The 11,961-nt window shown below is 45.3% G+C and overlaps 1 protein-coding gene across 1 annotated transcript; it reads left to right on the top strand.

Moving 5' to 3' along the window:
- Positions 1-5,910: 5,910 nt before the first annotated feature.
- Positions 5,911-7,489, top strand: LOC100841263 (BTB/POZ and MATH domain-containing protein 1). Its single transcript, XM_003576387.4, has one exon. The coding sequence runs from the start codon at positions 6,044-6,046 to the stop codon at positions 7,142-7,144; it is 1,101 nt and encodes a 366-aa protein (XP_003576435.1). The 5' UTR covers positions 5,911-6,043; the 3' UTR covers positions 7,145-7,489.
- The last annotated feature ends 4,472 nt before the right edge of the window (positions 7,490-11,961 follow it).

The following is an 11,961-nucleotide window of genomic DNA, read 5'->3' as shown; positions in this document are numbered from 1 at the left end:
TGCGTTGATAATCATAGTATGCCTTGCTGTGATAGGCCCGAAAAATCCTTGTCGTGATTTCTTCGATTGCTGCAGTATGTGAGTGAATTTTTCCTTGTGCAGAGGGCCGACCCTGCGCCGAGTCCTCCGATGGTGAGAGAGTCGACCAAGGAGACTCCGGCGTGGGACATGTCGACTCCTTCAGTAGGCAGGGAGTCGGTGCCTTCGACTGCTCCAACGAGTGCGACTCAGATGATGAGGACTCCGCAGCCGAAGGGAGTGACTGACTCATTGGCTCTAGAAAGAGCCAAGAGTGAACTGAAATTTTTGCAGAGACGCCTGAGGGATGCTGAAGCTCAGGCCAAGGATGCCGTGACACGGGCGCGGAATTCCGCCGCCGAGATCCAGATTGCCCGGAGCAAAGCGAAGGCAGCTGCAAATCGGGAGAAGCTTGTCTTCTCGCAGCTTCGTGACTTCAGTGCTAAACTCCAATGTAAGAGCTTATTCCTTTCGAGTTGAAGTAGCATCTTGACTTCTTTAGATGATGGCCTGCTTTACGCGCAGGCTTCCAACTCGACTCACGTGACGAGCAAGATCGAGTAAATGGCATTCTCAATGCTCGTCATACAGATGACCGCTCCTCTTTATGGTCAGATCGAGCGAGGGGTCGTGATTTAGCGCTACTCAAAGTTCGAGTCGAGCAAGTCCGGGAGTACTTTGGTTTGTGCAGAGATGCGCTAGAACTGATTTATCAGTCTCTTTGGCCATTGAGGGATGCTCCTTCAGCTCTTGGAGAGTTGATGAAGAAATTCTAGAACGGGGTGGCTATCAGGTAGCAACTTCGACTCCAGCTGGTGAGGGGAGCCAAGATTGCGCTTTCGTTTGTGAAGATCCACTATCCAGAACTTGACCTGAGTCATGCCTATGTTCTCCCAATAAATCCTGGTGATGAATTTGATATGCGCCCGTATTTCGCCATGGTACGTGGTATAGCAAAGGCTATGATCCAGTGGCAGGCGGCAGCCGAAGAGGAACTCGCTTTGCGGCGTGACGAACAACTTTATCCATGACCTGAGGCTGAAGTAGGATCTATCGGGTGCGCGACCAGCACTCCTGATGGGAGTAGTCCTCGAGTCCGGTTGCGACTGTGAGGAGTCGTGACTGGACTGAGTCTTGTATCTTGTTATCTTCTGTAATCTTGTATACTTGAAATAAAATATCTGTCCGCACAAGGCTTGATGACTTCGAACGTGAATTTGATTTGAATTCTGATTTCCGGTAGGAGTTGGGTATGAACCCAGTTTGAACCCCGATGGGAGTAGCCCCCGAGTGTGTGGTTGACTATAAATAGTCAGGCACAGACTCAGGTTTAAATCCAACCCAAGGAGTGGGGCGCTTGCGATGAGTTCCTCAGATGATCTTGAGGTGATGCGCACGCGATTGAGGTATGCGGAGCGTCAGGTTTTGGTTGCCCGTGACAAGATTGATGTGCTTGAGTCGAAACGCTAGGCTGCTTAGAGTCGAGAGGACTTTCTTCTTGGAGAATTGGTGAAGCTCAGTCTTGATCTCAAAGGTATGAATAATTCTTCTTGCTGTAGTCCTTGATGAAGGTGCCCTTTGGCTAATCATCCCCTTTTTTTGGCTAGGGATTGTGACAGAACCGCATGCTGAAGCTGAAAGAGTCAAGAATCGGCTGAACCGGATTTTGTATTCGGGTCTGGCTGCCCCAATCTTTTGGTCCAATCGTGATAGAGGGTACACACTGGCGCTGCTGCAAGACCGAGTTGCTCGGGCTGCGACCTGCCTTGAGTCGTGTCAAGATTGCTTGACGACTGAGCACAATATCCTGTTTCCAGAACCGACGAGTCAGAAAGATCTGAAGGGTTTGATCCAGAGATTTAGTGGAGGTGGCTTGGTGAAGGGGGTCTTGCTGGAACAAATGGTAGAAGGGGCAGTCGTGTCCCTTGCATTTGTTCGGTTTCGCTACCCTTCACTCAATTTAGAGATGTTGCATGTTCTACCTCCATCAGTGCCAGAAGATCTTCCACTGGGGCCAGTTTACGATTCAATGAAGCTCGTGGCTCGCCAACTGGTTGCGGCCATGACATTAGAGTAGAATATCTCTTGATCGAGTCTTTCTTTAAGTGCAGTTGTAAGCTTGGAGCCTGTCGGGTGCGCGACCAGCTAATCTTAAGGAAAAGCCCTCGCGTGGCAGATCTTCCTAAAAAGAAAAATGTGGCTACCAAGAGAAGAATGAGTTCTGCAAGAGTGGTAAAAAGATTTTTTAACACATGCAGATGTCACTAATCTTAGGTGGCAGCGCCACGTCATCGCCTGACGTGTGGGCCCAAAGCCTAGGTGGCAGCCATGTCATGCGGCCGGAGCTGTGCATACAGGCGAGGGACCTGGGATGAACCACTTACCAAACAATGAGGACCTAAACGTGCATTTTCAAAGATTAGGGACCTGCTTGACACATCCGCGAAAGAATAGGACCTCGGGTGCATTTTACTCCTCATTTTATGGCTGAACCAGAAGAACCTTCATTCCCATTTTTCTTCAACTTTGCAGCCTTGTAAGCAGCCAGGTTGAAAACATAATGGCCTGGTTGGTGGTTTGGCTGGCTTCTCGGCTGAGAAGATTGACTTGCAGTCAATTTGAGATTAGGGGCAGCTCCCTTCTTCTCTTTGGATTGAACAGCAACAGTACCTCTCTTCTTCTTGTTGGTTTGGACAGCAGCTACTTTGTTGGCTATAAGCTTCCCTTTGCCAGCAGCAACATGTGCGGCAACAGAAGAAGCAGGGGCAATAGAGTACAACAGTGCATAGAAAATAAAGAATTAATAACTGAACTTAATGATAACAGTTCGCACATATTTTTAAGTGGTGACGTACCTTTCCTGTTGAACAACTTTCTGCAGACAACTTGTTTTTCTTTGCAATTTCTGCCTCATAAGCAACCCTATCTGCCTTTCTCTTCCTTGTGCCATGTCTGACAACGTGGTCATTAACATTGTGCCTAGTGTTGGGATTGTTAGTACAACTTTTTATGTTGTGGCCTTCTTTCTTGCACAAGCTACATTTGATTTTTGCACAAGCTAATTACTGTCATCATCATTGATGTGCTGATCATGTGCTTCTGGCTCCTAATCACTCTCTCGATTGAGAATCTGGAACAACATCTTCAATCTGCTCTGCATATATCTCGGCAACTCCACCATCAGTCATTGCATCATCCATTCTCTTGACTGATGCATCATCATACAGTAATGCAAGTCCATCATCTAAGGATTGCCCAGGAAAAAGCCGATGTATCTTCACCTCCATATCCTTTATCAATGTGAAACAGAGCTTCTCTCTTTCGATGTATTGCAAAAATTCAGTCCCTCCGGCATATGGAAGCACTCCAATAATTAGATCTCAAAAAAACACCACACAAATGGACCCTTAAGGCGAAATAGTCCAGCAGGTCGTACTCTGGACGTAAAAATTATCTTTGTCAACTTAACGGCTAACGCTCGCAAAAAGGTGCATAAATTCACTGCAGAAAAAATCTTAAAACAATCATTCATCAAATCTAACTCGGTTCGGACGTGGAACTGCCCCACCAAGACCATCTCCTGAAACTCTACTAATCGTAAGAACCCTAGATGACGACGGCAATAGACCAAGGAAATAGATTGGCAGTACGTACTCCATCCATCACGCAACTCTGATCAGTCCACCTACTTCCCGATCATCTGCGGCGACTTCGAGTTCTTCGACGGCGTGCACACGAGCGGAAGTTAGATGGGGAGGCGAAAGGTTGGAGACGAAGGGTATTTTATTTTTCTTTACGTTTTATACCAATACCAACCACCTTGCCATGTCAGCGAGTCAAGGAAATGTCAAATGATCCTAGTCAGCTCCTAAACCGCCTCAAATTTGTCTAATACCGCTTAGAGGGGTGATTTATCTGTTTTTGAGGATTTAGGGGTTCAAATCAGACCAAAATCAAGTTGAGGGGGGTATGTGGCTGTCGAGACACATTTAGGGGTGAAAATTGAACTTTTCTCACCCTACAATGAATCTCACCTAATAATAAAAGGGGTAACGTTTCCTTCGTCGTCGTCTGTCGTGCATCAATTTTCGTGCCCGTCCCAATTTTCCCGATTTCACGTCGTCTCTTCCCTTCCGTAGCTCGCCCGCACCTTCCCCCGGCTGCCCTCCCGTAGCTGCGCCTGCACCGCACCTCCCCCCGGCGCTCGCTGCCCTCCCGCGCCGCCTCTGCCGTCTCGCGCAGCCGACTCCTACTGCTGGCTCCTCAAGCACCTCCGCAGCCCCGTCACAGGTTCAGCTCCTCACGCACCGCCAGCGCCCACTTCGTGGGCCATGCATGGACCTGCCGGCGCCGATCACCAACCCGCTCCTCGCGTGGGCGCGCGGGGCGCACTGGACCATGGGCGGCCTCAACTCCGAGCGCCTCTGTCTGCAGGGCTGCGCCCATCGAGGGTAACCTCATCAAGATCCGCTGCAGTGCGCGCCGCGACGACGGGGTGTTGGCCATGGCCAAGGTGAAGTCCCGCGTCGCCGGCCCGAAGCCAGCCTCACTGGATCCGCTCAGGTCCGACTGTGATGCCGAGTCGACGGACGAGGAGGAGGACGTCTCGTCAAGTCCCAGGAGCAGGTCCTGAGGCAGTGAGGCTCGAGCCGCGAGGTCGTCGTTGTCAGGAGCACTCGGAGTCCGGCGAGTCGGACGGGAAGAAGAAGCAGCCCACTGTGAGTCTGTGACGCCGGCGAACAAGTCTTTGAACACGAAGGCTATTTCCGTGAAGGCTTCTGTTCGAGCTGCTGAAGCTCCGGCGAAGAAGTCACTGAACAGGAAGGCTGCAGAGGTCGTGACTGCGTCTAGGAGGACCTCGCCAAGGTCCAAGAGCTGATGGATAGGTTCTTGCTCTATGTGCAATTCCATTTTTCATGTATTGGGTCGGTGATCTGTCAATTGAGGTGTTGTGATCTTGGTGGTTCAAGACACCATGTGTTGGCTCGGTGGATTTAAAGATTGAGAGAGATGCAAGATAATGCGTGTTCATCAAAATCAAAATGTTAGAATGAAATGTGATTTGATGCTTTCATCTCTGAAAATAAATTTCTAAAGTATCAGAACAACTCTCAGACAATGCAATTCCTCTCCTTATTTCTGAACATCTTGCATTATAGTGGCTTTATATGTGGTGTTGTTTCTCAGTCTGTTTGATTAGTTCAAGCTACAATAGGGACTGCTAATTAGAGATAAAAATATGGAAGTATGGAACTACATGAGAACAACAATGATTTCAACAGATGATTTTTTCTTTTCTTTGGATAAGATAGCAGATGATGTATCAGAAATTCATTCCATTCGCTCCCTGCCTATAAGATAGGCAAAGCTACATGTCTCACAACTCGCTAATTATCATCTCACCGTAATTTGTGCACATGTTATATGTGTGTCAGACTTGCCGGTACCTTTGCTTCTCAGTTATTTGTGGCAGTTAGTTGATTACCTTTATGTCCTTAATTATAGATAGGACTTCGATGAGATAGTATTTGGATCTTTAGGGATAAGCTTGGGTTTGCTTTCTATAGGAGATAAGAGGTCAACAAGATTGCTCTTGCCACGCACTGTTCAGGTTAACTAAGTATATATGTGATGCTGAGATTAGTTCATTTCTTTTCCTTTCCATCTTTTCTATAAATTAACGTGAATTTTCGTATGCATATGTTTAAAAGCCGTGGCAACGCACGGACAATGTACTGGCAGTGTAATGTAATATCGTTTTTACGGCCCGTTTGTAAATTCCAGCCCAGACCTCAGCACGCAACCCACAATCACAAATTCACAATACCCACCCTAACCCTAGCCACAAGTCTGTGTCTCCATCGCGGCAGCTGCCTGTTCTGCCTCAATTCCGGCAACGGAACTCCCTTTGAAACTCTTTATATACGTAATTTTCCACAAACGAGCACAGACGACAGATTCGCTCGTACCGCCTCCTCGCTGATTGCCTATAGCTGTCAGTTCCCCCAATCGAGGTCAGACCATCATGGCCGAAGGCAAGTCGCATGGTTGCGACATCATCCCTACGAAAGACACTCACCTCTTCCATCTCCGGGTAAGGTTCTCGGAGCCAAAGGATACCCACACCTTCGTTCCTATAGTGAGCCCCGTCGCTGCTGCATACGATTGCGAGGTGATTTATATGACCGCCGCCTCAGGCCAGATGCAGATGCGCTTCTCTCTCGCAGCGTGTTATGACTTAAATCTGGTGCTGGATGGTGCTGCCCAGGTGATTCCGCACATGGTTTTTCTCGACAAAAGAGGTTCACCGGCGCCTTCGGTGGGGACAGCGAGACCCGTACAGTCTTCTTACTCTGAGACTATGATAAGATGTTACAATCTGGACGCGGAGAGGGACGAAGTCGAAGCCAACTGTGTGGTGGACGACCACTTCGTAGTGCTGTGCTCCATTGAAGTCATCCGGGACGGTGCAACTTCAGCTTCATGGACGGAGAAGGAGAAGGAGCTCCCGGATTTGGGTTATGATCTGGCCATGATGTCGCATAAACAAGAACTCGCTGATGTTGTCTTCGATGTTGATGGGGAGAGCTTCGATGCACATCGCCTCGTGCTCGCGGCCCGGTCACCAGTGTTCAGAGCAGAGCTGTACGGCCCGATGACCGAAAGCAAAATGCCGTCTATCACCATCCAAGATATGGGGGCCTCTACCTTCAGATCTATGCTCCATTACCTGTACCATGGCTCATTGCCCAAATCTGGCAAGGCTGATGTTTCTTCCACCATGACAGAATACCAGCATCTGCTTGTAGCTGCCGATAGGTACGGGATAGAGAGGCTAAAGAAGATTTGTGAGGACGAGCTATGTGTCAGCCGTGATAGTATCACGATAGATAATGTGGTCTCAATGTTGGAGCTGGCAGAGGTCCACATCTGCCCCACACTAAAAGCTAGGTGCCTTGATTTCCTTGTGGATGGTGAAAATTTCAAGATGGTCGGCACATCTTGTGAGTATCTCCATTTGATGCAGGCACTTCCTTCTCTCTTGGTTGAAGTGCGGAATAGGTTCAAGATAGCACATGAGAGAGTCATGAAACCTGGTGCTCACAAGAAAAGCCGAATTTGTTAGGCATGACGATGAATTCCAATCCTTTTATCTGTCCTTCATCAATCATCCTGTGCTCTGTTCTATTGTTCCTGATTACTCAAGCCTTTCAGTTGGTCAGTCTTTCTAGTAGTTGCAGGAAAATGTGTATTCCTGGCATAGTTTAGAATCCTCTTTGGAGTGCTAGAAGAAGCATGGCAACATTTGCACCGCAAGTGTACTTTGTTCTATTGTTCCTGATTAATCTAGCCTTTTAGTTGGTCAGTCTTTCTAGTAATCTTGTTTATTTCATTTGAGTACTGACAGCTAGTGGTATGATGCTGCTGTGACGTTATTACCGTATTAACTGGAGTATGCTTCCTGTACAAATGATAGCTCATGCTCATGTTTGCAGACTGCTGTTTCTTTTTCTTTTTGTTGATACAAGTTAGTTTGGCTGTTATTTCTTATTGCTGTGGATAAAGTTAGTTTGGCTAGCTATCCAAGCTATCGAGTTCTTGGTACTCACACCACGTCTTGTTGATGGGGACGCAATTCAAGTCACTTGTGCGATTAGATGACATGGAAGTACCTGCCGTGCGTTAGAGATATTACATTGTCTAGGTGTGTTCTCTGTTGTTGTACTGTGTTGGTGGATGTGTCAAGCTATCTGTGTCCATGTGGCCTGCTTGTCATATTCCCGGAACGTCATCTTCAGTTACAAGAAGATCTGGAAGTAAATGTCAAAAAAGAAGATCTGGAACTTCAGTTGACAACCCTGAAATGGAATTGAGCTTGGGTTTTGTTTGTTTCCAAGTGTGGTGTACAGAGTGGTTACTTGATGATGGCACGCCACAAGAAGTCCGCAACGCTTTTGTCTCTCGGCACACCATTGCGGTGTCTTGAAGAATGAAGACCATGGTGTGGCAAGCTTGCTGGTAAGTAACAACTCAGCTAGCTTGGTCCTTTTCTAATGATGTTGTTGTGGCACCGGGAGAGGAACTGAAGGCAGTTGCCTATGGTGTATGGCCTTTGGCTAGAGGAAGCTGCTGGATGAAGGTTGAGAAATGAGAATGAGGTCCTGTCGGTAATTGTTGATGTGACTCACAGGTGGCCGCTTAATAGCATCTCCAAACAACTTCCTGAAATTATTGCTCTCGGTGTTGCATTCTGAAAATGAAACCATAATGGTCTGAGCTAATTTCTTATTGTACTAGAATTGCACTATTCTGAAAGATTTCGAAAGGTAGAGGGTATAAGACTCGAACTAGCAAATTTATTCAGCTTTACAATGCTTGAGACAGCACACAGCTTCACCATTGATGCTCATTTTGGACCACACAATGACCACTCATTCCTCAGTTGTACTTGGCTTCACTTCGATCGGTGTACCATAGATAGTCGTTCTAGTTCCTTGGTTTTTAAAGCCGCAAGTTTCTCTAGAATTTGTTAACCGAAAGTTCGGTTCCATGGAAATTGGTTTCGGTCTGTTTGACCAAACATAACCGAGTGCGCTCCTGTACTGTACAGGAGCAAACAGATAGCTGAAATGAATCATCAGGGGACCGGCAGAGAAGAGGGCCAAGAGGCGAGGGTTCGGGGGAGAAGGGGTGACAGGGTGAGTTTTTTTTCCTGTCGCCTATTAGGTTGGGCTGCTGGGGTGGGTCGGACTGAGTTGTGGCCGGGTGGAGAAGTGGGTTCTTTATCAGTATTATTTTCGATTTATATGGTTATTTTGGGTAAACATGTAATCAAGTTCAGTCCCAGTTCTTTTGGTTCGGTTAAAATGCCAACCCTAAGATGAATGTACTGTTAAAATGCCAATCCTAAGATGAAAGTACAGTCTTCTACTCCCTCTGATCCCAAATTTTTGACTCAAATTTGCCCAAATATGGATGTATCTATTCTTAAAATGCGTCTAGATACATGTAATATTTCGACAACAATTTAGGATCGGAGGGAGTATGTATAAACCATGCAGGACTTTGCATTGAATGGAATGGCTCAAAGCACATGGCAATTTATGGGCGAAAGTGCCCGCCAATGAAAGTTGAACATTGCTCACATATCAAATGGAGTAAATACCAACATTATTGAATTATTGAATGAGGTGTAAAGCAATGCTAGTAGCTTTTTAAAGATTAGTACTCTCTAATGGAATTTCAAAAAGTATAGGAGCAGAAGAAAATGTCAGAGAGTAGAGGTGAGATAGGATTTACTATTGATATCCATACTTCTAAATTTTCTGTACTCCCAAAACCAAAGTCAACATAAATAAATAAACAACGAAAAGTAAGGAGGGAACTACAGAAACAAAAAGGGCAACATACCAAGTGACTTTTTTTGAGAGGAAACAGACCAAGTGACTGTTTGCTGCAAACAGCCTAACAGAGTTCTCCCCTGGATCTTGCTCTGGAATGCAATTATACAAACTGTGGCATTGGAAGATGCAATTGTACAAATTGTGTGCTTTCAGCTATAATGTCATGTAATCAGTTCGCTGGATCCATGATACTTCACAATATCAGGCTGCAAGATACTTAAAAATTCAACGTGAATCAACACATAACATTGGTCATCAACCTTGTATAACTAGTGAATACAATTAACTGCCTAAATTACTAAAACTTGCAAAGTCTTGTTGAGTACCTCAAGTAATCCCCCTGCCCATTCTATAAAAATGCAGAGATGGATCCCCTTCCGGATGGTGATCTTGACCAAAAGTTTCAGGACAACATTCAGTAGATGTTTTACGCACGTTTGGCCTCAAGTCCCGTGAGGTATTTTGTTTAGATGCTACAATGAGCCCTGTTTAAATCACATAGTCATTTGTATTTCTTTGTATCATGCATTTATGCCAAATCAGTAGGACACCGTGGCGAGATTTCACTGGCATGAGTGATTTTGGGAAAAAGTGAATCCACCGGCCAAGTTTAACGTACCGATTTAAGCATTTCAAGTTTATGTACTACTAGTTGCATATGCCAAAGTTAATAACCATCGACACTTTTTACTCAGGTCGATTGCATAACGAACATGAAATGGACAAACAAGACTTGATTTGCCCCTCTACTTCGTATGTCATTTGGTATTTGTGGTTTTGCTGGATTCGTCGTGTCCCTTCCAAAGTTCCATCGGGCTTCAAAGATTCTACCGGACAACAGCAAAGATTACAGTTCCTATCAAGTTACCGTCTTTTCCAAAAGGTGATTACAATTCTGGTGTTTACGGACTACATCTGCCCCAAACTCAAAGCTAGGTGCTTTGATTTCCTTGCGGAGGGTGAAAATTTCAAGATAGTCGCAACATCTGGTGAGTATCTCCAATTGATGCAGGGATTTCCTTCTCTCTTGGCTGAAGTTCGGAATAGGTTCAATATAGCACATGAAAAACCGAGAGTCAGGAAATCTGGTGCTCACAAGAAAAGCCGAAAGTGATGAATTCCAATCCTTTTACCTGTCCTTCGTCAATCATCATTGCTCACTAGTTGCATGAAAATGTATATTATGATGGTTCAAATCCTCTGGAGTGCTAGAAAAAGCATGGCAACAGTTTAACCACAAGTGTATTTTGTTGTGATGTTCCTGATTATATCTAGCATTTTAGTTGGTCAGTCTTTTGAGTAATCTTTTATTTCAAGAGCTGACAGCTAGTTGTATGCTGCTGCTGCTACGTTACATTACCGTATCAACTGGAGTAAGTCTGAACAGCTTGCTATGCTTCCTGTGTTTGTGGACAGCATAAATTAGTTTGGCTGTTTCTTTTTTCTTTCTGATATAAGTTAGTTTTGCTGTTCTTTCTTGTTGCTGTTGATAAAATTTAGTTTGTCTGGCCAACTAGCACAAAGCTCTCAAGTTCTTGGTACTTGATTCATACGGTGTCTTGTTGACGTGGGCGGCAAATCAAGTCAGTTGTGCTATTAGATGACATTGTTGTACTTGTCGTGCCCTAAGGACATAACATTGTCTAGGTTTGTTTTCCGTTCTTGTAACGTGTTGGTTGATCTGTCAGGCCATCTGTGTTCATGTGGCCTGCTTGTCATGTTCCTGGAACCTTATCTGAGAATGAAACCATAACGAGTCTTGGCAAATTGCTATTGTAACAGAATTGTGTTAATTCTGTTATTCTGAAATACTTCAGGGCTCATTCAGTTTGCAAGATTCTTAGAGGATTTTATTTCCTATGTGTAACCTTTGTTTCATAAAAATGGAGATGTTAGATTTTCAAGGATTGAATCCAAATTAACCTAATTTTTAAGGATTGAAATGTGCAGGATGTTTCAATTTTCTATTTTTCTTATTCATGTGGTTTCAAAATCCTATGAACCGAATAAGTCTTCAAAAGGTTTCGGACTGGACTACTTACAAGTTTCCTCATTTTTTTGCAATGCCAGACGCCACAGCTTCACCACGGATGCTCATTTTCCGCCACACAATGACCACTCATTCCTCAGTTGCACGCAGCTTCATCAAATTTGATGTGTGTAGCATAGATGGAAGTCAGGGTGAGCATTACCGATCGGTTTTGTTCCTTGTTTTTCTTTAAAGAAATTCGGTTTCAAGAAAACACTGGCCGATCAGTTCCTCCAGAATCTGCTAACTGAAAGTACGGTTTCCTAGAAATTCGATTTGATTCTGACAAAGCAAAACCGAAGGGCCCACTGTAACAGATTGCAAAACTATATCGACATGTAAGTTTTCTTTTTCCAATTGCCTATGAGCTGGGCCAGTCTGGGTCAGGAAGAGTGGTGGCTGGATGGGGAAGTGTTCTTCATTTTGGTTTAACAGATTTGCCTATGAGTACCAACATTATCTCAGACAGATAGGAGCAAATGACTCCATCAGCACTTTAGTCCACCAGTA

Source organism: Brachypodium distachyon, chromosome 4 (genome assembly GCF_000005505.3).
Source record: "Brachypodium distachyon strain Bd21 chromosome 4, Brachypodium_distachyon_v3.0, whole genome shotgun sequence".
Taxonomy (NCBI): Eukaryota; Viridiplantae; Streptophyta; class Magnoliopsida; order Poales; family Poaceae; genus Brachypodium; species Brachypodium distachyon.
Note: the sequence above shows the minus strand (reverse complement) of the source record. Positions and strands in the feature narration are given on the sequence as shown.